A 27608-nucleotide genomic window follows, 5' to 3' on the forward strand; every position below is an offset into this window, starting at 1 on the left:
GCTCAACAGATGGTTGTGATACAAAAACAAGCACACACAATGAAGAATGTTGAGGAAGAAAGAATAATAATAAGACTGTGTGAAATAGAGGTAGGTGTTCGTCCAACTCAAACAACCGTACCATTTATATAGATTTTACTTGTCCTTCAGCTTTTTTTTCCTCCCCATAATCATCTTGTCACTTTTGTGTTAAATGCAGCTTTGTTCAGTATGATCAATTAAACAGTACAGACCAAGATCTCCTCCATTATCTACAGCAGACCTGAATCAGATTAGTAGGCAGAGTGTTCTGGCACATGTAAAAAGCACAAGAGAAAGAGCGACCAAGTTAGTTTCTTTTTTTAAAACTAAGATTTTAATATTTCGCTATTGCTTCTCAGTACAGAGTTTAGTCCAGCATATATCAGTCAGTAAAACACTCTTTTGCTTAATTTCACACAAATCCTGTTCTAGAGATTTCAAAGCAGACAAAAGAAATTATTGACGGGGTTAATGAATAGAAATCATCAAATGTTAGTACAATCGGCGAGAAACGATTAATCAAATTATATAACTAGAAATGGTTAATAGCTTACAATTTACATAAGAAGGCACAGAGGCAAAGCAACAATGACAAACCAAACACCCCAGCAAATAAAAAACCACTTGTTCAGAGTGAGGCTGGAACCAAATCATATTGTTCATCATGGGAAAATATGTCTCTCATATCAATTTTTTTCTTTTGTAATAAGGCATACTGTTCATATCTGGAAATGTGATTTAATGTTATTTCTCACATACAAAATATGATAGAAAAATACATTATAAAATGTTACAATGGTTATAAATAGGACTGTATATTTTCCAATGCAGGGAGCTGCTTGGGTTCGCAAAAAAGACAAAAAAAAAAAAAAAAAATGACAACAAAAATAAGCTTGAATGTAGAGTTGCAGTTCATTGGCATATACAATACATAAACACTCACACTCACTCACACAATCACCCATAAAACATGCTCACACACATATTGACACAGTCTATAATAATACTGCATGGAAAGCAAACACTAAACCAAAAAAAACACACACATTAACAAATAACTCCAGTTCCTAGTCGATCTGACAGGGTGAGAGAACTTTTAAAAACAATTTCCATCCATTATATGTACATTTGAAGTCAAATACATACACTTTGTAGAATTTACAAAATGTTAATTATTTTACCAAAATAAAAGGGGTCATACAAAATGCATGCTGTTTTTTATTCAGTACTGGTGTGAATAAGATATTTCACATAAAAGATGTTTAAATATAATCCACAAGAGAAAATAATAGTTGAATTTATACAAATTACCCCGTTCAAAAGTTTACATACACTTGATTCTTAACACTGTGTTGTTACCTGAATGATTCACACTGTTCATTAGTCCCTTGTTTGTCCTGAACAGTTAAAACACCCACAAAAGTGTGTATTTTTGATTTTTGCGCACTGAGGACAACTGAGGGACTCATATGCAACAATTACAGAAGGGTCAAATGCTCACACTGATGTTTCAGGAAAAAAACAATGAATTAAGAGCCAGGGGTGTAAACTTTTGAACAGAATGAGGATGTGAACATTTTTCTTATTTTGCCTATAAATCATATTTTTTCATGCAGTACTTCCCTTCAGAATCTACAGAAGATACATGCTTCCCAGAAGACAAAATAAGTTAAATTTACCCTTATCTTCAAAAAAATTCCAAAAGTTTTCACCCCCAGCTCTTAATGCATGTTTTTTCCTTCTGAAGCATCAGTGAGCATTTCAACCTTTTGTAATAGTTGTTGTAATAGTTGCATATGAGTCCCTCAGTTGTCCTCAGTGTCAAAAGTTGAAACCCCAACCATACAGGCATTATTGGAAAGGGTTCAAATTCACAAAAATGCTGAAAAACCAAAGCATTTGTGGAACCTGAAGGATTTTTCTGAAGAACAGCAGGCAGTTTAACTGTTCAGGACAAACAAGGGACTCAAGAACAACTATCACTAAAAGTCTATGTCAACTTTTGAACAGGGTAATTTTTATAAATTCAACTATTATTTTCTCTTGTAGACTATATGTAAACGTCTTTTATGTGAAATTTCTTATTCAGGTCAGTACTAAATAAAAAAATAGCATGCATTTTGTACGATCCCTTGTACGATTTGGTAAAATAATTAACATTTTGCAGATTCTGCAAGGTGTGTGTAAACTTTTGACTTCAACTGCAGGATTTTTTCTTTAGCAATTTCCAGGTTAATAAAAAAAATTGACATGCAACTGCATCACAACCTCAAACATCTAAAAAGTATTGCATTTGCTCTGCATAAATACAACCAACATTATTAGAAAAGGAGATGCATCTTCTCAAAATCCAGTTATGATAACCAAATAACAAAATGCAACTATAATTTGTTAATACGCTTTTAGTTCTTTTTTTTTGTTCTTTAGCACTGAAATGGTTTGAAATTTAACTGGAAGACCAACTGAAGGAAATTTATTTTAAAACTGAAAATTGTTTGCATAGGAAGGCAAGGAGAATGGTGACATGTCAAACATGCTTCTCTAGTACACCTTCTGTACTAATTAACTCCAAACCCTAATAATATTCACCCTGAAAATACGGAAATAGTGACTAGTAACATATCGAAGGGGCTTCATTGTCGTGTAACAGATGTAGTGATGGTAGAGAGCTCATACACACATATTATCAAAAACAAACATATTGTGAGCATCAAAAGCTCAATTAACACCTAATGTAGTGTGACAGGGTAAAACTCAATTGTTATTTGTAAAGAAAAATATAAAATGCACATAAAACGCCTGTGACATTGTTCAGTACACCTCGTTTTGATGAATAAAGAGGAATTGAACAGAAATACCTGATATGTTGGCATATAACACATCGATGGACATTCATACTTGTTCGTAATTGATGATATTGTGTAAAATAAGGCACTTTGTTATTATTATTATCAAAAAAGACACTGTTTTGGTCTCTAAAATTTGTCATAAGGAAATAAACGTCGTTTGTTCATCACATTTTGACAATACTGCTTTGTTTTTGAATACAAAAAGGATCGCCTTTGAAAAATATATATATTCTTTTTGTGTGCAGCACCCTTGTATGAAAAAGATATTAATTGACGTTCAGTATTTGTACACTTGCTCATGTGTCTGGATGCTTTTTCGACAGCTCTCTGAAGAAAAACGCTGGTAGGCAAGCATGGCTTTTACATCCCTTACGGACATTTGGACCTATAAATCAGTTTAAAAATAAACTGCTGGGTTTTTTTTCAAACTCTTCAGGATGGCATGAGAACTGCAGTGCACAGAGTTATATAGAATATTATGCTTAATTTTTAGAAACCAATAAAGATGTGTGATTATTTAGTGCGTGCATGTGAAAGGCTAACAACAGGGTGTCGCCCAGACAGCGTTATTGCTTTATGACACTTCAGTGCAGGCTGGGAAGCCCAGGTCACCTGACCAAGGAGGTCCTCGTTTTGAGAAGGGGAGCGATTCTGTTCTGCGGGTGGGCCATCATGGCTTCTCGGCTGTGTTAAGCGAATTAAAGCTGCTTCTGGGCTCACCAGCAGGCCGCCAAAACATAGAAGCGAAGGACGAGAGCCAGAGAACTGGTCAGCAGGCAGGCAATGGTCAGGTCATCATTGGGTGAAGAGTTCAGAGGGTCATTGGTTAGTTGCCGGTGGCGGCTGGGTTGTTAGACAAAAAAAAAAAAAAAAAAATGGACAGACAGAGGGGAAACGAAAAAAAATAAAAGGACATAAAGAGGACACAAAAGAAAAAAAGATAGAGAAGGAGATTAGTTTCAGCTAGTGACGGTTGGATGACAATATGACATTACTAATTACAGCTACTGTAAGAGAAAACTGCTCAAAGTCTACATTAACACAGCAAAATCATGAAGGCCTCATGATTTCACTCCAGAACCCATCTCCCAGGTGAAAATGGTTAAAGAAGCAAAGAGGCAAATCAATTATAGAGTCATTACGAATTAAACCAACAGCACTTAATAGTTAGTAGCAGTCAATAGAGTTTGGACAGTAAGGGCGTCAATCCTGGATTAAAAGATGCGAATTGTTCGAGGAACGTTCCTCTGACTGCTATTAAGCATTAGAGTGCTGCTTCAATACAAAGCCACAAAGCTGCTAGTGATAATGATATGGATTCATGAGTAGTTACAGAGATGTGACGAGAGAAGTAAAATCAGAGAGTGACAGGCTAATCAAAAGATTTTTAGACAGTACATTTGGTGGTTTTTTAACTCAAATTTTATTGCCTTTAAAATTTGACTATTTACAAAAAAATACAGAAAGATACTAAAGCATATCGGCTGAAATTTAGGGCTAAAACAACACAAGAAAACAATTAGAAAGACAAATTGTTCCGCAAGTCTATAACTTAGGTACGACATCCTAAAAAACAAAATGTACCCCTTATGGAAAAAAAAAATAACATGGCATTGTTCTCTAAAGTCTAACATTGTTGACTAGTATAAATTCCCTATTCATTTACAAATACAATAGAATTTCATAAATGTTCTTGCTTTTATAGTTAAACATATTGCTTTCATAAACTCATCTTAAAAGATCACACGATAACTATGTTCTTTTTCATACATTGACAAAAAATTCAAAAGAAGCTTACTGCAAAACAACAAACAAGAAACAAACAAACCAAAAATGGAATATTTCTTCAGTTCATCTGTTGTTCTTGTGCTAACAGGCGGCCGCGGTTTGCGACCGTTCTGCTTTGATAAACATCCTAACATCGCATGAGGTTTTGCCGTTTCGTTTTTTTCTTGTTTCACTTTGCTCTGTCTGCTATCGCAGACTTGGAGCTGGTGATTTAAAATCTTCAGTGCAAAATACTTGTGCCATATTTTTATGATGAGGAATTCTTGAATGGGGAGTTTAAGGAATCATAAGCACTCTGAAATACCATTATAATGCACCTAATTTTCAATGGGAAGTGCATATGATGACTTACACTCTCAAACAAGTCCTAACCTTCATAACTGTCTAGTCTATCTCATGTGACACTGTCCAAGCCGGGTGCTTGGAATATTTCATCCAATGGTTTTTTAATCAAGGGCATTTTCCCTTTTTGCAGGGTTGCCAGGTCTGCAAAACAAAGCCAGCCCAATTGCTATTCCAAACTAGCCTAATCATGTTTTTCCGTGGTTTTTGTCTCTGGGTCCCCTCCGTACGGGGAGATCGCTTTAACCCACAGACTAAAAAACAACCCGCGGCGACAGTGTAAAAGTAGCCCAATTCCGCTGGATTTGGCAACACTGTCTTTCTGTGGCTGTGGACAGTAAGCCAGACAAGATAGATCAGACTTTTTGTGCAATTTCACAATTGTTATGCATTAAACTGGTCAGTTGTATTGGTCTATTAAATTATGACATGTTAAAGTCTTACGGGTGTGAAATTCACTTATATTGATCAGTAGATTCTCACGTTTACAGTTTTTTTCAGGAGTCATAGTTATTATATGTACAGTTTTGGCACATCCACGTTTTTGTAATATGAGTTTAAATCAGTTTCATTACAGCGGTCTTTAGAAGCTGGTGCTGTAATTCCCTTAGATCCAGTTTATTTCCATTTAAGGTGTTTGAAAGATTTTGTCATGAATATGCTCAATGACCCTGGCCAAAAATGATTACTTAAGCTAAACAACAACTATCAACTGATCTATACACAAAAACTTCAACAAAAAGGTATAAATAAAATGTAAAATGAGAAGTTTCCAAACAGTACAAGCACTCAAAAAATGAATTAATAAAGAAAAAATCTGAATTTGCAAGTCAAAGTATCTTCTGTAATGAGATGCAGCTTATATCAGGTCTGAAATAATATACAGTATTGAATTTTCTTAATTAAGTATACATCTGTATCATAAATTGGGGAAAACCAGCATGCTGGTCTGGCCACGTTGAACTATAAATAAGATTATATAAGATGAGACTTAAAAATATAGAGAGAGAGTAAAACAAAGTTCCATTATTTAGAAAGTATAAACTCAAAACTGTTTCTCTGAAAGCTGCCGAAACAATGTTTCAATGGATCAGAATGGGAAAGTAGATTTAAATGGGACACTAATGTACTTAAGCGGCATAAAATTATTTGAAAACACAGTACAACTGAGAAAGGATATCAAAGGAATGACAAATGAAGGAATAAACAGAAGCAAACAAACAGGTGAGCTCCATTACCCTTCATTGACTGTGAGCCTGAAGGCCATCACAACGTCATCAGTGTAATGGAGCACAGTGGACAGTCAATTTTGCTCCATGTAAGTGGTTCTAACACTATCACACTAGCTGTTTTCTTTTTTTTTTATCTACATACGTCCACTAAGCTTCAGGTCATGTTTGTCTCAATATACAATGCATGTAAGTGCTGACGTTATCAGATGTAATACTAATAGTCTGTTCCAAAACCTGGTGAACTGCTTACTGAGGCAGTATTTTTAAGCACTTTTCAAATGCAAGGGCTTATTTGACCTCATTTTAGCCTAAGGTAGAATATATGCACTGTTCACAGAAAAGTCAATTTCAAAATGCATTGTGAAGTTCTATTCATTGATAAAAACAGTTCAGGTGTATTTAAAAAGTACACTTTATCTGGGTTTGGTGTGTTCTATGTACTTTTATGCCTCATACTGTTAGCCAACAGCAAACTTGAAATCAAGTCGAGTCTCCTGTGCGGAACATATTGGTAATGTAGAGTGTTCCAAACGGTACACTAACAAGTTCCCATGGCAGTTAGGATGCTATCTAAGAAGGCAACTCACTAGACTCTGGAACAGAATTTAAATCTCAGAATTTGGAATGTTGTCACAAGTCATCACAGGATGTTTTAACCTCTTTTAAATCAGTATTCTAATAACAGTATTCTATTTTTTAACCTTTGCTTCAGTGACCCCAAGAACATGCTCGAAATATAATACAAGTACACTGATAACACTTACAGTTTCAATGCATTTCTAAGTTGGCAGGTTTAGTGAGTAAACGAACCCTGCACAGTATAACTGGCATGTGCTATACCTGATAAAAGCAACACTGAAAACTCAAATGATGCTTTTTGTTTTGGCAGGTTAGAAGTGACTAAAACATTTCCTCTCTTTGTATTGAGTGAGATGCAATGAAAAAGTCAGTGTAATCAGCATACTCTAGAAATACACACATATACACACACAGAGAGCACAGTTTGAACACTGGAGCTAAACTAACCTCGTTCTGCGGTCACTACCCTTTGGTAAGGATGGACGCGCATATCCTGCCTTCGTACTTTAGTAGTCACTGCACCTGCTCAGAGCGCAACATTGCCAACAAAACAAGAATTAACAGATTATTCATCATAATACATTAAAACTACATTTAACACATTGTTTCACAAACAAGGCTTGTAAGACCAAACTGCAAGGCACAAGTGACCTTTTCTCCAGGGCTCTGTTATAGTGAAATCACAATGTAAGTTGTTGCCCTTACTCAGTTTCCCAGTAAAACTGTTGCATTTCCATAAAAACACTTTTTTGACCCTCTTGACTAATTTATACAATGACTATAGAGCCTTTGTATTTTTCTTAACACACAAGCTTCAGATAATATGAATTCACTACAGGCTATTTCATGGAGAAAGATTTTCACAAGCATGATATATTAGCCATAATACTGATCACTCTCTAAATATCTAAGATACAGTTGCAGGAGAATAAGTAATACAAAAATTACAAGCTAAACAAATATAGATTACGTTTCAAACAAAGGAATGTAATAAGGCTTAATTATCAGTATTTATCTGAAAATATCCATTTTAATCTATGAATAAGTCAACAAAACAGTTAAGACCAGTGTAAACATGAGTAGTAATGATCTTTAGTCTTTTGTTTCTTATAAAAATCAGTTTCTTCGTTTGCTCTTTTGTCTTTTTTTGTTCCAAGGCAGCTGTTAAGCAAAGCGTTTTTAACACTCGTATGGGCTGAAGACTGTGTTAAACCCCTGAGCATTACTAGCCTTTTGTCGGGAAAGCCATACCTACAAGGACAAGACAGAATGCTGGAGTTAGTCTCCTGGATCTCTGAGCAAATTGTGTTGTCTAGACAGGAATGGGCTGTATATATACAGTTGAAGTCAAAAGTTTACATACACCTTGCAGAATCTGCAAAAGTGTTCATTATTTTACCAATATAACAGGGATCATACAAAATGCATGTTATTTTTTATTTAGTACTGACCTGAATTACATATAGTCCACAAGAGAAAATAATAGTTGAATAAAAATGACCCTGTTCAAAAGTTGACATGCACTTGATTTGTTTTGTTTAGTGATAGTTGTTCATGAGTCCCTAGTTCGTCCTGAACAGTTAAACTGCCCGCTGTTCTTCAGAAAAATCCTTAAGGTCCCACAAATTCCATGGTTTTTCAGCATTTTTGTGTATTTGAACCATTTTCAACAATGACTGTATGATTATAAGATTACTGTGGGACTTATATGCAACTATTACAGAAGGTTCATACGCTCACTGATGCTTCAGAATGAAACATGATGCATTTAGAGCCAGGGGGTGAAAACTTTTAAACAGAATGAAATTATGTACATTTTTTCTTATTTTGCCTAAATATCATATTTTTTCATTAAGTACTGCCCTTCAGAAGCTACAGAAGATACTTACATGTTCCCCAGAAAAAAATAAGTAAAATTTACCCTGATCTTCAAATTCAAAAAGTTTTCACCACCAGCTCTTAAAGCAAAAAATTTGTGGGACCTGAAGGATTTTTCTGAAGAACAGCAGGCAGTTTAACTGTTCAGGACAAACAAGTGACTCATGAACAACTATCACTAAACAAAAATTTGTTTCATGTGAAATATCTTATTTGGGTCAGTAGTAAAAAAAAACCCCTCTTATTTTGGTAAAAAAAAAAAAAATGAACATTTCGCACTTTCTGCAAGGTGTATGTAAACAACTGTAAATGCACAATCTGTACGCAACGCGTTTAAAGACACCAATAATCAAATATCTTACCTAAAACACCACTTGAGTCAATAGGATATTCAAGAATGGATGTCGCAGGTGCAAGGGTGTATGGGTACTCGTAGGGTGCATAGATAATGCCTGACTCAGGGGTCTGGGGTACGAGAGTCGCGGCTGGATGGGGCGTGCCTGTGGGCATGATGGCAGAGGTCTGGATCTGTCGGATGAGGGGCATGAGGGTGGGTGCGGTGGGAGCAGGGGTGCGCAGTGCCGCAGTGGGCATCACCGGGGAGGGGCCGGTGATAATGCGGGGAGCTTGTGCTGTGGCTGCCAGGGAGAAGGCTAAGGCTGCTAAACAGAACAAAATGCACAAGAGCAAATACACAAAGATGTGAGGGGACAAGAAATTGAGGGGATAATCAATCTAACTTGTATTACATTTCAAAAAGTAAACTAGCTATGCAAACATTTTCACATAAAAAGGAAATGTTTAGGTTTCTTACAATCAATATACTTGCTCGCATAAACCAAAAAACCTTGTTTATAACAACTCTGGTTTAAAGGGATAGTTTACCTAAAAATGAAAATTCTGTCATTAATTACTCACCCACATGTCATTCCAAACCCGTAAGAAGGGTTCATCTTCGGAACACAAATTAAGATATTTTTGATGAAATCAGAGAGATTTCTGACCCTGCATGGACTGCAATGCAACTGACACATTCAAGACCCAGGAAAGCAGGGGACACTGATAAAATAGTCTGTGAGACATCAGTGGTTCAACCGTGATGTTATGAAGTTATGAGAATAATTTTTGATGCTTTATTCAGCAATTTCTTCTCTTCCACGTCATGTCCTTACTAACCTTCTGGGCTTTGAATGTGTTAGTTGCTGGTGTCACGGGTTTGGAATGACATGAGAGTGAGTAATTAGTGACAGAATTTAAATTTTTGGGTGAATTATCTCTTTAAGAACGCTAGTTTATAACAAATTTCTAATCTGAATGTTTGATGAATATTAATATATTGCTAAGTAGATAAACACAGGTCAGTGTTTGATGATGTCATTCTTACGTGACTTGACATTGGCGTCTCTGTAAGTGCCGTTGAGAATGGCCAGCTCCATCAGCTGCATCTTTTTCAAGCTGTCTTCACCTTCAGCCTGCACACACACAGGAAAAAAAGCTGTTAGGAATAATTTAACGCTGTTTAGCTTACTTAAAAAGCTCAAATGTACATGAATTTTTTTGTCTGCTAAAACGTTTGAGAAGCGGCAGTGCCGTGGCGAGGAGCAGCTAGAGTTTCACACTTGCTAACAGCTAGCAGATGATTTACTCTGCCACTGTTAAAACAAGCCAGGCCCCAAAGAGCAGGAGGTTAAAGAAACAGATCGCATTACTCAACAGCGGGTGCTGGGATCAGCGCCTCTCAACGTTTCTGTTTTCTATCGGCTCATCCTACAAGCTGTTTCCTCATTATACAGTTCACTTCCTTTGAAGTGGACACGGTTTTGTCAATATATGATGAAGTGGTCCATATTAACATGAGGTTCTCAACCAGGGGCCTCAGCAATTGGGCGTTTACTCCAAGGAGGCAAGGAAGGCAGCGCCTCCTCAAAATATTGAATGAGAAACAAAATGTGTAGTGCAAAAATAAAAACACAAATATTACAAAATATAACATTGTGTAAATCACTTGTTTTTCTAAACAAACATTGTCCAACAGCGACACCAGCAGGTAAAGTTACAGCGGGGGTCCGCATCTCTCTCGCCTCCCCTGAGCCCATTGAGTTTTAACAGACCCCCTAAAGCATGCAATGAATTTGGTGGGGGGTAATTGAGAATGAATGGGGGAAAGTCACGTGAGAGGAGGCAATGCCTCCATCGCGATATGATTGGATATGACTGGTTATAATCAGGTCTGATTGGTTCATGTGATAAATCCCGCCTCTTGTTTCTGTGCAGGAGGCCTTGGAGTCAGATAGTTCTGATTTAAACTATTATATTTATCTGTGCATGTAAATATAAAACAGCTGTAGATGCATTGAGCAACAGTATAAAAATTCTGTCCCAAAAGAGAAAGGATGAGTGACTAAGTTTGGATTTTTGTCAAGCTCCCAGAAAGTAAAGTCTGAGTTCAGAGCAGGTCAGGGAGGGGCACGGCAGACAGTCCACAGAATAATATGAACTATGTCAGCAAGCAGAGAAGCGAAAGAAAAGCGGGGCTCAAACGGGGATCAGAATGTGTATGTGTGTGTGTGTGTGTGTGTGTGTACACCACCCTTCTCTCTGCTTACTTTGCTGAGATCTGCCAGCCAAATGACTGAAGCTAGTAAATATCAGCCACTAGTCAGACTATGTATTAGGGAAATATATTTAAAAGGGTCATCGGATGCAAACTTCACTTTTACATGTTGTTTGAACATTCATGTGTGTTGGCACTGTATGTACAAATCTACCCTATAATGATAAAAATCCATGAAGTGGTTTTTAATTAATCTGTAAAAATAATATCCCCTTTTTCAAATCGAGCCATTCTCAGATGCCTGTCGGTGTGGCTTAACACCCACAGAGGCCGCTCCCACGATAGTTGATTGACATGAGCATCTTACCCCAGACCCGCCTAAATCAGCTGTAACAGGGATAATTTACAGGGATGTAAATTAGACAAGAATATCTCAGACTGAGCGATTGAGGTGTTGTGTTGCTGGATGTAATAATGAACGTAGTGGTTGTCATTTACTCCCGACATCTGAGCTGCTGAAGATGCAGTGGATTACGTTTGTTTGTGAATGGAATGCGCCTCCTGATCTACATATATAAGCCTGTGTTCGCGTGAATCATTCGTGATCCAGCTTCACTTACAGCAGAGGTGAGTATAAGGGGTTTTTTTTATAAATCTTTGCGATCGCCTTTTCTAATAATGTGCTACTTAGCAAGTTTAGCAGCTAAACGCGGCTAAATGTGGCTAAAGTAAACAAGCTCGTCACTCCACAAAGAGAAGACGGGGCGGGGCGAGCAGAGCTCATTAAGATTTAAAGCAACCTCGACCAGAACAGAATGATTTTTGCAGCGCGGAAGTAAAAAAGGTGTTATTTACACTACCATTGAGAAATTTTAACCAAAGCATGTTATAGACTTTTCATTAAGACCCTAAAAATCATATCAACTTGTGGGAAATTGGCATCCGATGACCCCTTTAAAGGAGTAGTTCACTTCCAGAACAAACATTTACAGATAATATACTCACCTCCTTGTCATCCAAGATGTTTATGTCTTTCTTCAGTCGTAAAGAAATTATGTTTTGTGAGGAAAACATTTCAGGATTTCTCTCCATATAGTGGATATGTATGGTGCCTCCAAGTTTTAACTTCCAAAATGCAGTTTAAATGCAACTTCAAAGAAATCAACAATTACAATACATATACTTTTTACAACAAACACTCGTCTTGTCTAGCTGTGCGTGAACTCGGTGTATTCCTGTTTATGACAGTTAGGGTATGTCAAAAACTCCCAATTAATTTTCTCATCCAACTCAGGAATTTTCCTGCATCATTGCTCTTTGCATGTTCACTTTGTAAACACTGGGTCGGTACTTCTGCAGCAATGTTTTGCAGCAATGACGATTCTGACGTTGGACGAGAAAATTAGATTTTTCAACATATCCTAACTGTCATAAACAGGAATACACACCGTTCACACAGGACTAGTCCAAGACGAGCGTTTGCGGTTGAAAAGTATATAAATTTTTTAAATCCAATGTTTCCTTCATAAAACATAATTTCTTTACAACTAAAGAAAGAGAGACATGAACATCTTGGATGACAAGGGGATGAGTACATTATCTGTACATTTTTGTTTTGGAAGTGAACTACTCCTTTAAACATTTATAATCATTTTAAACCTTTGATAAAGGATGAGTTGAATATGAACACAACAGCACTGTAAAAATGTGAATTATTCCAGTGAAATCCACTTCTCTCCCTAGTTTTTAGAAGAAAAAGCAGTAGTGGAAAAGCTGTTTAAAACTGTATGTACTATCCACTTTTTTCTTCTTGTGACAGCGGATGCGGCCATTTGTAAATTTTATGGGTCTAGCTTCTGGTCTCATTCGCATTGAGCTATTTTTAGCTGTACAAAACAGCTTGTTTTGCTGCTTGATCTTATAAATTGGTGTGACTTGCCATATTTTAATTATGAACACACTGGTTTGCAGTGCAAACAGTTTTACCATTTACTGCAAAGTTGTTATACTTCTGATTATTTCCATATAGTGGATAACAAACCAGAAGTCTCACCCAAAGGCTTTTTTGAGTTGAAGAAAAAGGTGGATAAATTATCTTTTTACAAACTGGCATTACAAGGTATTTTTAGAAAAAATAAATAAATTTTTAGATAAGCTTTAGGAAATTTATGAAAGAAACAATGTTAGAACAGAAAGACTATGGATTCTACTTTCTGGGGGGAAAAGATGTCTTGCGAATATTTTGGGGATTGAGCTGGAAAACAAACACTACAAGAATGGTTTTCTACACTGGCAGTGAAACATTCAATATTTTTATGCAATGACAGTGGTGAAGAAAAAGCCTTCAGTGGCATCACAGAGCATGACATTAACTAGAACCATTCTGAATTCAAAATAAATAAATCAAAACATTTTCTTCAGACACCATTCTATTACAAAGTTTTTTCTCAGAGCATTGAACAAGTAAGCAATGACAGAAAAAAAGCTGAATACTCTTCCCCTGGATGGTTTGATGAAGACAAACAAAACCGCAGAGGGTTTACCTTCAAGACGAGAGCTTCCTGGAGTAAACAGCGCTAAACTTTATAAAGAGCTTATTCCCCATTCAGGATTCCATTGCAGAGAAAGGGCACAACTGTCAATCAAGGATCAGTGCATCCCCAAGAGGGTTACCATGGTAGCGCCACAGGGAGTCCAGAAGCCCTCTCTCTTTGACAGAGGAGAAGGGATTACGATCCACAATTACACAAATTTCCCAAATTCCATTCGCTACTAATTCTATTCTGTTTTTTATGTTAAATAACTGTTGTTCAACAATAAGATACTATAGAATTTAAGATTTTTCTTCTTTATCGCACAAGAAGCACAAAATGGTAGTTATTTCTGAGTGAAATGTTACAATAACTAAGAGAACAAAAAGTATGCAACCCATTTTACTGGTATTAAACAAGTATAAAAATGTAGGGCTAGACTTTTTTCCTCTCTCTACATGGATTTAAAAAAAAAAGATAAAAATAAGAAGCTTGGTGATGTCAAAGCAAAATCAAGACAAAGGAAACTGTGTTAACAAATAGGTCCAATTTTGATTTCAATCTTTTTCAACTTGTAAATATTACATTTTAGTAATGAAAACCCTAAAAAAGCGAACTGTGTTTCTTGACGTTTTAATGTATTTTGCTTAGATTAGATCACTCTGATGTAAGAATATTGCTATATTTCTATGTCTGGCTTCATAGCTATATTATAATGAAAAAAGAAAAAAAAACATTGTGGAAGTCACTACAGAAAAAGAACATTTCTCTCAAATCTCTCTAGGCTTCTAATGGCACTTCCTCCTAACCTGCTGTCAACTTCTTTTAGACCCAAAGGTTAATTGGCATTCAGCTCTGCGTCCCAGAGCAATGCTGAGACTTCCGTCGGTCCCCTGTGGGGTTCTTTCGAGTCTTGACCCTTCAGTCCTGTGCTCCTCATTAATTTATAAGCAAAGGTAATTAAGCCTATTAAAAACTGCCCACGGTGCTCACCTTTGCACATCTGGAGTCATGTGTGCTCAGTGGCTCCAAACTTATTCTCATGGAGTAAAGCAACCCTGCTCACATCTACCTGTCTGAGGATGCAGAGCGACTAGCGGGGAAACAGTAGACCTGCTGAGCGCAGCTCTTTCGATTAAGCATGTTCTCCTTAGAGTAAAGACATCTATCATTGCCAAAGCAGCATTTCCATGAGTCTTGTTTGCTGAGGTAAATCGATGTGATTTCGCCACTCGACACATTTTCTTAAAAACCTCGTCTCAATAAATACACATAAGGTCAGGAGAACAAAGGGAAACAAATCACTCACCGCAGGGACTAGCAGTTTCTTGACCTCTTCGACGGCTCTCTTGAGTTTGATCTCAGCACGGTTCTGAGAGTCTTCCACAGTGATGAGGACGTGCAGGTCTTCGTTCAGGTGTTCCCAGTTGGGCTTTCCTCTGTTTTGCTCTTCCTGTTCACAGAAAACAGAAGAGCTGTTTGAGAACCAGGGTTGTGCACCGACTCAATTCCTGAATTTGAATTGAGGCATCAAAGATGAAGAACTGCAATTCAGATTTGATTTCAAGTAAAAATTCATTTGAGTGAAATTCACATTTTTAAGTAGAACATTTTTTAAAGTAGAAAGTCATTAGTAGAGATAGATAGACAGAGCAATAGATAGAACGTTAGATAGAACGATAGATAGAATGACAGATAGAATAATAGATAAAGATAGAACGATAGATAGAACGACAGATAGAATAATAGATAAAATGACAGAACAATAGAACGATAGATAGAATGATAGAACGATAGATAGACAGAATGATATAAGGATAGACAGAAACATGGACAAGATACACAGAAAAACGTTTTGATAAAACAATATAGAACAACAGAGCAATGACAGATAGATAGATAGATAGATAGATAGATAGATAGATAGATAGATAGATCAATTGAGCGATAGACAGAATAATAGATAGAACAATAGATAGATAGAACGACAGAGCGACAGAATGACAGAACGACAAATAGACAGATACATAGAACAATAAAAAGATAGAACGATAGACAGATAGATAGATATAGTTAGAACGACAGAACAATAAAATGATAGAATGACAGATAGTCAGATAGAATGATAGAACGAAAGAGATAGACAGAATGAACAAAAGAATTATAGATAGCACAACAGATCGACAGAACACTAGATAGATGATAGATAGATAGAACGATAGACAGAATGATAGATAGATAGATGGATAGATAGAACAATAAAATATAGAACGACAGAGACAGACAGACTGACAGACAGACAGACAGACAGACAGACAGACAGACAGATAGATAGATAGATAGATAGATGATAGACAGAACGATAGATAGATAGATGGATAGATAGAACAATAAAATATAAAACGACAGAACGACAGACAGACAGACAGATAAATAGATAGATAGATAGAACAATAAAAAGATAGAACGATAGATAGAACAATAGAACAGTAGATAGACAGATAGATAGATAGAGATAGATAGATAGATAGACAGATACATAGATGGAACAATAAAATATAGAATGATAGACAGACATACAGACAGACAGATAGAAAGAACGACAGACAGAACGATAGAACAATAAAAAGAATGATAGATAGAATGATAGAACAATAGAATGATAGATAGATAGATAGATAGACAGATAGATAGATAGATAGAACAATAAAATATAGAATGATAGACAGACAGACAGACAGACATACAGACAGACAGATAGATAGAAAGAACGATAGAATGATAGATCGATAGATACAATGATAGACAGACAGACAGACAGAACGATAGATAGATGGATGGAACGACACATAGACAGATGGCATAGATTGAATTTAGCAGAAACTAATTTCAGGTATATCTGGCTATTACAATTATGTTGTCAGCTAGTTGGTGCAACTCCAGCTCTACTTTAAATAATTACCCAGAGGTGTTTTTGAGTCTATACAGGATTTTAAAATGATGAAAAGGCTAAAAATAAAGAGACAGACAGTCAGAGAGGAGACAGGAAAAGACCGTAGGAGAGGGGTGGGTGGGATTGGGAAATGACTCTAACTTGGGTCGCCCGCATAAGAGCCACTGTAAGACGTGTCACAGCCCGTGCACAACCCGCCAGGCCACATTTCCAACAAAGCATTTCTTAAAAGTATTTTCCAGCGACATTTTTAAGACTTTGGATTGATTGCATATGAGCGTACAGACCGCTTCCCGTGACTACGCGGCGCCCCAGTTTCCATGCAACAGACACATAGCAACAGTTAGCTTGGAGACAAGCGACTGTCAGTTTATCTCAGGGTTCAGACCGCCAACAGCAGTGACAAGCCGGTTACCATAGAAATGGGGCGTTCGGGCCCAAGCATTGAGCCTTATTGAATGCATTGTCTCCAGCTGGGTTTTTCATCACAGCGGGGCTTATGTTTACGACGCAGAGCTCAGGCCTACAGAACAATCAATTACTGTGAACTCGCTCGCCGCCTTCTGAGGTTCCCACTTCAAGCAATAGCAGACATCGCCTTGGCCTCAAGGGTAAAGTTTGAATGAGAGAAACAAAGACATAGACGTCCCGACCACATCCTTGACCGGGGGACACCAGTCTCAGATCACAGTTGGTGGCGTTGTATTTGCTAATAAGTAGCTGCCACTGCCTCAGAATAGAGTAATTAGATGATCAAATATGTGCATCCGATAAGGCTGCAGTCTTGCGCACAGCTGGTTATGTGCTAATAATAACTGTGATTTTGACTCTGAAACTGTCTAAGCGGCAGCACAATGCATAGAGGTCTTCTTCTGGCCTACTTTTGGTGGCTAGGCAATTTTGTGCACAACACAGCAAAGTGTGAAAAAGTTGCTTGCATGATGCACTAAACTATAACAGCTATAGATCAAAAGTAAACATAAAAGGCAAATCCAACACAAGCTATAAATTACAGAAAGTTCACATCAGCTCCATGATTTTAGTCTATTTTTGTTTTCTTTGTGCACAAAATGTATTCTCAAAGCTTCATAACATTACGGTTGAACCACTCATGTCACATGCACTATTTTAATGATTTCCTTACTACCTTTCTGGGCCTTGAAAGTGGTAGTTGCATTGCGGTCTATGCAGGGTCAGAAAGCTCTCAGATTTCATCAAAAATATCTTAATTTGTGTTCTAAAGATAAACAAAGGTCTTAAAGTTTGGAAAAACATGAGGGTAAGTAATTCATGACAGAATTTATAATTTAGGATGAACTATCCCTTTAAATTGCTTGTTTTCGAGTCTGACAGTGCTTGGTCCCCATTCACTTTCATTGTTCAGAAAAGAACAGCTAGGACATTCTGCTAAGCTTCTCCGTTTGTGGTCCACAGAAAAAATAATACAGGTTTGGAATGATATGAAGGCCTGTATAAAATCAAAAATTTAATGTTATGGATAAACTAACCTTTTAATTATAATCGCAAACACCTTACATCTAGAAGCCTAACCCTATTGTGTGTTTATTCCAGGAAATGTGACAGCAAATTCAACTTTGGGAAAGAGAACAGATGCAGATGGCATCTCCATTTGACGCCTGACTTGTTTGCCCCTGGCTGTAACTTTTCTTATTTCTCTCTCTTCCTTGATTGCCATAATTTTTCACAGGATGCATGCACAAGTTTCGCACCGCTGTCAGAGTAGTTTCAGTATTACAGAAATTAAGTTTGCAGAGCACTACAGGGCTTGATGGTTTCACAATCTAGCATTCATTTTCGCACAATGTTCAAAAACACTTCACAGATTTAATTCTGACACACTATTATGACAGGGGCATTTTGAAAAGCATGAGCCCAGTGGCTGCTGTCAGAAAACAATTATGGAAAACAATTATGTCAAACTTGAGGAAACAGCTGAGGTTTAAACTTTCGATTTAGATTGTCTATTCTGTGCTTACTAGATGTGCAACACCTCGTCTGGCTAAGAATGCTGAGCCACCAGTCTGTTTCTCTGTCTTGACCAACGAAACAGCCTTTATAAGCATCTCTGGTGTGACAGACATGTTGTGCAATACAGTGAGGGAATGGCACTCTGCCTGAGGCATCTCGGTTCATTGTGTTCCATTAATTCCCCATCAATCTGAATCTCATCAACTCTTCTTACCCAATATTTTACCGTGTACACTCTTAATGTTTCATTTGCATGCTCGTGTAGGCAGTGGAAGTTGTGCTGTGAGGACAAAACACAGATGGTATATCCTCGAAAGTCTTAAACTGGTAAATCAATTGATTTTTGACTGATTTCTATTATGCAAAAAGAAGACAGTTGATGATCTGTCTGTGGATCACTGCTACAGACTTGATGTGTAGGAGTGGGAAACCGGCCTGAACCCAAGACAGATGTTTGTAGTTGCTAATGTCTGTATACCATGTTAAAAGCAAGTAGGCTGACATCAAATATCTTTACAGGGCACAGATGCAATTAAAGGGATAGTTTATCCAAAAATGTCATTAAATTACTCACCCTCATGTCATTCCAAACCTGTAAGACCTTCGTTCATCTTCGGAACACAAATTAAGATATTTCTGAGAAAATCCAAGAGCTTTATGACCAGTGTTGCCAAGTCCACAGGAAATGGGCTACTTTAACCCTGTTGTCCCAGTAACGTAATATTTAGCCCCTGAAATGCTAATTTTACTTGGGAACCCTGCCAAAAAACACTAAGTGTATTTCACCCCCAATAATGTGATCTTTTAATGGGGGAGAACCCTCAAAACGCACCCCTTCTGGGCTAGTTTTGAGTTGCAATTGGGTGGGTGTTGTTGTGGAAACCTGGCAACGCTGTTTCTGACCCTGCATAGACAGCAATGTAATTACCACATTCAAGGGCCAGAAAGGTTGTAAGGACACTGATAAAATAGTCAATGTGACAGAAGATGAATGGAGTTTGGAAAGACATGAGGGTGAGTAATTAATGATAACAGTAATCAATTCATTTTTTGGATGAACTATCCTTTTAAAGCATAACAGTCTTCAGTAGCATTATTTGTTCTGTTCTTGTTTTTGTTCATTTGAAGTGCTGCATATTTGCAAAAGGCTCAAATTGTTCTCTAATTTAAAAACATGGACCAAACAGCGTAGGTTGAGACATTGCACGGAAGTGAAAGTGTTCTTTTGAGCTTGAGAAACTGAGCATTCTCCTTTTTCTAATAGCACTCATTTTCATTTTAATGTGAGTCATTTTTCCTCTGTGTCAGGCAGCCTTGGAGGCAGGCAGATCATCTGCCTTGGTTCTACAGTCGGGAAGGCCATGCAGACTCCGACAGGAATTCCATTAAAATGGAATCGTCTGGATTTTGTCTCTTTCCTTTTGGCATCTATTAGTTATGTGCTGGCACAAAGATAGTATATGGGCTTCCTCGCTAAAAAACATGCAGTAAAAACACGGTCCACAAACCCTTCAATCTCAAAGAGAAAGAGAAAGAAAGAAAGAAACGGCAAGGAGAAATACATTTTAAAAAAGAAAAGGAAACAAAAGTAAAAGTATGAAAGCGTTAAGGAACAGAAAAAAAAGGAAAGAAGAAATGGAAAAATAGCACATAAGTAAAGCAAAAAAGTGAAAAGAGAAAACAAAAAAGGAAAGGAATAGGTAAGAAATATTAAAAAGGATAAGGAAAATACATGTAAAAGGATAAGGAAAATACATGTAAATAAAAAGTGAAGGAAATGCCTAGTACAAAAGAAATGCAAAAATCCAAATAAAATACCAAAAAAAAAAGTCTTACCTTCTTCTTGTCTCTCATGGAGCCTTTGCCTCGCACCATAATTTTGCAGCCCGTCTCTGCCTCTAGTTGCTTGGCTGTCAGGCCCCGGGGCCCCAGGATTCTTCCCACAAAATTGAACTGTGAAGAAACATCAAAAGGTAGAGAAAACAAGGGAGTTTATTCAGTTGAAAACATCTGCGTTTCACACATCTGGTATGAGCATCCCAGTGCCCAAAATCTGACATGGATCTGAAATCATCTGGGTTGCACTTTCGGTTTGACAGAATGTTGTGCTCCTTTCACATTCATTTTATATGCGCATAGTCCAGAGATATTTAATCACTGTTCAACTTAGTTGAAAAAGACCAGCATAAAAAGGCAGAGGCAGTCACAAACACATCCTCAAGGTTAAAAACACAGACCATCATCCCCTCGGCTAATGGTTCTCCCATATGGAAGCTTTGGCAGAGCCTGACGTTAACCGCGGCATGGTAACATAATTGTATAATTCAATCAAGGGGACTTTGAAAACCCTGGCAGAATGTTTGGAATGTCTAATCCCCTTTTATTGAAAGGGGAACATCTAGAGACCAAATGCGGTTTTGGAATGTACCATTTGCCACGGGGAAGCCTTAACCGTACTCCACCCTGTTCCTGTCTTGACACAAGTCACACGGAACAAATTTAACCTAACAAAGGGGTCAAAGAGTCATATAAACACAGACCCACCATATTTAACAGCCAATGTGATTTGCGGTACAGTGCTTGATTGCTTTTATTGGATAGTATTTTCCAAGTTCATTTTAAGCTCCTTTCAATTGAGATGCATCCAAATAATTAATTTGTTTACTCTTTCCACCACTCTCAATCAAACCCTTCAGACACTATAAATGATGTTTTGTGACATCCGAGTATGGAAACCACCAGTCAAGCAAACTGAATGGTGGTTTAAGCTGTGACTCGACCCGTGATGTGATTTATTACGTTGCCCCTTTAAAAGTCGCGAGGCCGGGACATTGTGCTTTCTGGCGTTTGTGGGCCCGTGGCTGCGCTACTCTTTCAGTATTTAACCTTATCTGTCACAAGGGTTGAGTGATAAGCCAGGCAGCTGAATCTCTCTCAGGGTCACAAAGCATTCTCTTCCTTTTAAAGCTCATGTCTTCACAGCAGCTGGGGGTCGTTGGCCCTCTGTGCTGTATATTTAGGGATGAGCTCATCAGACTACTGTGTACTGTGGATGGCACTGTCTGTATGTCTGTCTGTCTGTGTCCTTGTGTTATTGTAGTTTTCTAGTGTTTGTAAGCAATGTTTGTGCTAGCTTCGTTTTTGTCAATCTAGATGTTTCTGGCTACTCTCCTGTCATTCTGATCGGTAAGCTGTGTGACAGTGAGATCACTGCTGATCTACGTAACTGCACAGACAATTGAAGGGACTGATAGTATGTAATTTCCCAACCAAATTCCCACTGATTACCAGGTGATGCTGATTAAGCATGAAAGTGTGTAATTTTCTGTGAATCACAAACAGAATTACAAAAATCTGATCGGATCAGAAGGCTGCAAGCAGATCAAACAGTGCTTCTCATTTCACAAAAGAATGGAATGTTTCTTATAGGGAGAACAACAAAAATATAAGTGGACCTTAGGGAAAAAATGAATACAAAAAACGTAAAAGTGAAAATGTAATAAATTAATAAATAAATAAAAACTCTACAATTAATATTTGATTAAATGGATTAGTTCACTTCCAGAATGAAAATTTCCTGATAATTTACTCACCCCCATGCCATCCAAGATGTTCATGTCTTTCTTTCTTTAGTCAAATAGAATTTAAGGTTTTTGAGGAAAACATTCCATATTTTTTTCCATATAGTGGACTTCAATGGTGGCCAACGGGTTGAAGGTTCAAATTGCCATTTCAGTGCAGCTTCAAAGAGCTCTACACGATCTCAGCCAAAGAATAAAGGTCTTATCTAACAAATTTATTAAGGAAAATACGTTTATTTTTTATAAAGTTTATGTACTTTTTAACCACAAATGCTCATCTTGCATTAGTTCGACCTCATGCATTACGTAATAACGCATGCGTGACGTAGGTGGAACCGACCTAGTGTTTACACAGCAAACATGCAAAGCAAGTCAAACACCCTTTACAAAAAAAAAGGTAAAACATTGATGTCGGATAATTTGGAGGAGAAAATGAGAAGGAGTTTTTTTTACCCTACCCAACCTTTTTTAAGGCCGATGTGCACATCGCAGAACTAGTGCAAGCATTTGAGCCTAAAAAAGTATGTAATTTTTCATTTTTTTAGGAAAATGACCGCTCATTTCACTAGATAAGACCCTTATTCCTCAGCTGGGATCATGTAGAGCCTTTTGAAGCTGCATTGAAACTGCAATCTGGACCGTTAACCCGTTGGCCACCACTGAAGTCCACTATATGTAGAAAATTCCTGGAATGTTTTCCTCAAAAAAATTAATTTCTTTGCAAATGAAGAAAGACAGACATGAACATCTTGAAAGACATAGGGAGTGAGTAAATTACCAGGAAATTTTTTATTTTGGAAGTGAACTTCTCCTTTAAATTTCTTATGCTCACCAAGACTGCCTTTATTTGATCATACAATAGAAATGGTAATATTGTGAAACATTATCATAAATAAATTTATGATTACATTTTGAAATGATTATAGCGTTTTTATTTTTGGGTGGCTTACTCCTTTAAAAAACAAAGAAAAAGCACAGAATGCTAACAAAACGATGTAAACAAAATATCTCTTTTTCTTCCCTTTTCTTTTCAACAAGTTCAAGAACTGCATCTAAAATGTGTGGTTCTCAATGAACAACAATGAAGCGCTGGAGAAACCTCATTACCAGTCGACAGCTCGAGTGAAAAGAGTGGGAAGAGGATGACAGACTGAGGCGGCGGCCTCAGAATCATTCTAAACGGTCTTTACATAGACAGTGAGAGCATGCAGAATGGAAAACTAATCATCATACCCCACCCCTCCCATCTCCTCGTCAAAGTCCACTTTTGTTTTCACATTGACTATGAAAGCAGGGATAATGCTCTAGATCATTCTCTCCAAAAGGCAACAGAGGACAGAAAGGCCAGTGACCAGCATGTCTCTCACCCACACTTGGCACCGATAGTGGAATGGTGGTAACCCTGACAGGTTCCTGCAGGATTATCAGAATTCTGCTTCTATTACAGGGGAGCAAAAAGTCACTCTCAAAACAAGCCTGATGATTGACGGCTGCAAATAAGATAAGGATTTGTTGTGCCCCCATCTGATCTACAGTTGAGGTCAAAAGTTTATATGTACACCTTGCAGAATCTTGCAAATGATGTAAAATGTAAAAGAAGTTTTCAAGAAGAGACCACAAGACAAAATAATAGTTGAATTTATGAATTCTAAAGTTTGATTCTTAATACTGTGTTGTTACCTGAATGATCCACAGCTGTGTTTTTTTTTTGTTCAGTGATAGTTGTTCATGAGTCCCTGAACAGTTAAACTGCTCACTGTTCTTAAAAAAAAAATCCTTCAGGTCCCACTAATTTTTGTTTTTTTGGTTTTTCAACAATGATTGTACAACTGAGGGACTCATATACAGCTATTACAGAAGGTTCAAACGTTCACTGATGCTCCAGATGGAAAAACGATGCATTAAGAGCCGGGGGGGGGGTGAAAACTTTTGAACAGAATGAAAATGTGTACATTTTTCTTATTCTGCCAAAATATCACATTTTTGTCATTTAGCACTGCCCTTCAGAAGCTACAGAAGATACTTGCATGTTTCCCAGAAGACAAAATAAGTTAAATTTACTTCAAATTTCAAAAGTTTTCACCCCCCAGCTCTTAATGCATTGCGTTTCCTTCTGGAGCATCAGTAAGTGTTTGAACCTTCTGTAATATTTGAATAGGAGTCCTTTAGTTGTCCTCAGTTGTCTTCATTGTTGGAAAGAACTCAAATACACAGAAAAATGCTGAAAAACCAAAGAATTTGAGGGTCCTGAAGGATTTTTCTATAAAACAGCAGGCAGTTTAACTGTTCGGCAATTAATATCATCTATGTTTTTTTTCGAAGTGTGGCCAGTGAAAATGGCAGAGCAATTAAAGATGTGAATAGGCTAGGAAAATCCTTTGTTCAGTCTGAATAATCACAATAATTTAGCAATATTGCATATGAACAAGACCTGCTAGTGCTGGCAGTGTGCTGTTTCAAATGACTTTGTTGCTTTATGAAGTTTGTGACCTCAATAAGTCACTCAACAATGGGAAATTCTGAGTAGGTTGTCAAAATGCATAGCATTTTAATACACTAGACAGCAAACACTAGATCAGAAGTTCCTGTGTGTTGTCATCTATCAGGCTAATCTATTCAAAAGCTTTTCTCCCTTCAAAATGTGTTTACTTGATGCAAGAACAGCATCAGAATGAGATGTACTGCATTTTAGACGTTCCAATTTCTTTCATTTTAAACATCTGTGCAAACGCTGTCAGTAGCTGGTTGTAATTCATCCAGATTTTGAGGACAATACACAGAGGTTAATTATAACTAAATGAGAGATAAGAAAAGCCCCTATTATACGCCTCTCATTCAAACTCATTTAACCCTGACCCTGCTATCACTCTTATCATCTCTTTAAGACAGCCAGAAACACTCTACTTACCGTCTTCTTAAACTCAGACTCAACCCAAGATCAAACAGGCCAGATAATCGCCCACTGAAACCATACATCCCAACATTTTGTTCAGTGTACATACAAATGTTTCAGACTGTGCTCCTCACGTAATCCACTCCCAGGCCTGATGACAGTTTCTGCATGAATTATGCTTTCCGAGAAGAGTGTAAAAGCTGCCCTTGCATACAGGCAGGATTCGAGAGTCATGACGCATTCAAATAAGCAGCACAGGCTGTGAGTCAAACAATGCCTAGACGCACAGTATTAAGCAATATTTACCATGCTAATTATTGTCTTTTGATTATTGCTGTCCTGGCAGAGACAAGTTAATTGGATCAGTCTGCTGCAGGCTTCTCATGCTCCCCTGAGTCAACGTCTAAGGTAAGACAGTTAAAGTGCAAAACACCTAAATATAAGTCCCTGAGGATCCAAGTGATAATAGACTTCATATAAATGCATTTTCATGGACTAATTTCCAATTTTGTCATTTGAGTAATCTCCAAAAACATGTGTTAACACTTACTCACTCACTCACTCACTCACTCATTCTATATTTACATGCACAAGTCAAACAGCATTGTAAGCCCTCATAAACACATTGCAGGAGGCAAAAATGGCAGTTTCTGGGTAGATTACTTACAAATTGCAGTCTGTTACCAATTACAGATTACAGATTACATAACAAGGTTACTCATTTGTGACCCTGGACCACAAAACCAGTCATAAAGGTCAATTTTTTTTAAATTGCATTTTCAAATTTTTACATCATCTGAAAGCTAAACACATATTAGGATAGGACAATATTTGACTGAGGTACAACTATTTGAAAATCTGAAAACTGAGGGTGCAAAATTTACAAAATATCTTCATGGAACATGATCTTTACTTAATATCCTAATGATGTTTGACAAAGGAAAAATCTATAATTTTCACCCATAGCTATTGCTACAAATATACCCATGCTACTTAAGACTGGTTTTGTGGTTCAGGGTCACATTTTAGGTAATGTATTTTGACTACTTTTTAAATTCCTTTTTATCAAACTTGTTTTAATTTTACCATTAAACGTACCATACTGATATATAAAAAAAACGTGTAAAAAAGAGAAATATATTGCATTTTTTATATCAACATTATAAAATGCATTAAACAAAACATTAAAAAAAAACAGTGTTTCCCAAACAGGACATAATGTAAGAGCTGCAGTGGGTTTGTGATAAAAAGCTAATCTATTAAATGTAAAATAAAAATTATTCAAACCCTTGAACACTAAACATAGTAATATTTTATTTCTTTACCTGCATGTTAATGTGACCATTATCTATCAGAGAACGAAACTTGAAATGTGTTGTTAATAACTGAAATATTAACTTCCTCAGAGAATTTCAAATAAATATTTTAAGGGGTTTGGTTGACAAAGACAAATCCTTTCATTACATAAACTAATATTAATAATCATGAAAACAATGTCATTACATGGCTAAAGTCTTCCAGATTTCAAATATTTTTGTCCAGACTTAATTATTATTTTTATTAATTATGAGCATTACAAGCATTTAATTTTTCTGGATTTTACATAATCGAGATTACATGTAATCAGTTGCTACCAAGCACTGTGTGCATACATGACTGAACTTGTTCTTATCAATAAATCATCTGCTTTACCCACAGAAACATGCCCGCACTGATGGGGATTCAACAGCAAACTTCTGCCCAACAGTCTATGAACTGAAGAAAAACGAAACTACAAAAAAATAAATGCACTGGGAAGCATTTGGGACATTTTTTGCAATTCCAGAAGCCACCAGTCTCACACAAATGACTTTCAAAAATGACTTTTTAAACTGAAATGTTTCTCAACACTTGATTTAAGTATCTTCTATACAATAGTCTTAGTAACTGACCAACAAAGGACTAAAATTTCTATTGTGGAAGAGTGCTGAAGTAATACTTACGTCTGGGTATTCTTTGACAGGCACATAGAGTTTCTCTTGGAGTTGTGCAATGGGCCCCACAGCATCCGGGAGCTCGGAAGTCCTTTTATCTGTGCTGCCGTTCAGCGTGTCATTGTACATGTCCTTCCGTACCCGTCCAATTTCTGTCAAACAGACACATTAAAAACTCAATTATATGAAAGAACTACAAATTAAAATTTGAGGTTATATCTCAAAAATGGACATTCTACCACCATCTCCAAACCTGTATGACTTATTTCATCTGTGGACTATAAAAGAAGATATTTTGAAATACGTCTCTGTGTTTTTAGTCCACACAATAGAAGTTAATGGGTACCAAAGATTTTTGGTTACAAAATATGCTTGCAGGTTTGGAACAGCATGAGGGTGAGTAAATGATTTGGCTTTAACATCTGATGTAGGAAAATAAAATGAA

The 27608-nt window shown here is 37.0% G+C and overlaps 1 protein-coding gene across 5 annotated transcripts in view; it reads right to left on the minus strand.

Moving 5' to 3' along the window:
• Nucleotides 1-332: 332 nt before the first annotated feature.
• The window catches only part of qki2 (QKI, KH domain containing, RNA binding 2), a 40839-nt gene continuing 13563 nt past the window's right edge, over nucleotides 333-27608 (minus strand). Inside the window, exons 2-8 of one of the 5 annotated variants that reach the window (XR_007828818.1) lie at nucleotides 27173-27315; nucleotides 20553-20669; nucleotides 15084-15227; nucleotides 10074-10161; nucleotides 9052-9351; nucleotides 7259-8062; nucleotides 333-3713 (exon numbers count right to left, since the gene is read on the minus strand). Coding sequence is in view for 4 of the 5 variants with exons in the window: in XM_051123997.1 (XP_050979954.1) it covers nucleotides 3697-3713; nucleotides 7259-7333; nucleotides 9052-9351; nucleotides 10074-10161; nucleotides 15084-15227; nucleotides 20553-20669; nucleotides 27173-27315 (884 nt within the window). In the remaining variant the exon portion in view is untranslated. Of the gene's footprint in view, nucleotides 3714-4463; nucleotides 8063-9051; nucleotides 9352-10073; nucleotides 10162-15083; nucleotides 15228-20552; nucleotides 20670-27172; nucleotides 27316-27608 lie in introns of those variants that run through there. The other 4 variants (XM_051123998.1, XM_051123997.1, XM_051124000.1 and 1 more) reach the window with 4 other exon arrangements.

The sequence above is a fragment of the Labeo rohita genome, chromosome 12 (genome assembly GCF_022985175.1).
Source record: "Labeo rohita strain BAU-BD-2019 chromosome 12, IGBB_LRoh.1.0, whole genome shotgun sequence".
Classification (NCBI taxonomy): Eukaryota; Metazoa; Chordata; class Actinopteri; order Cypriniformes; family Cyprinidae; genus Labeo; species Labeo rohita.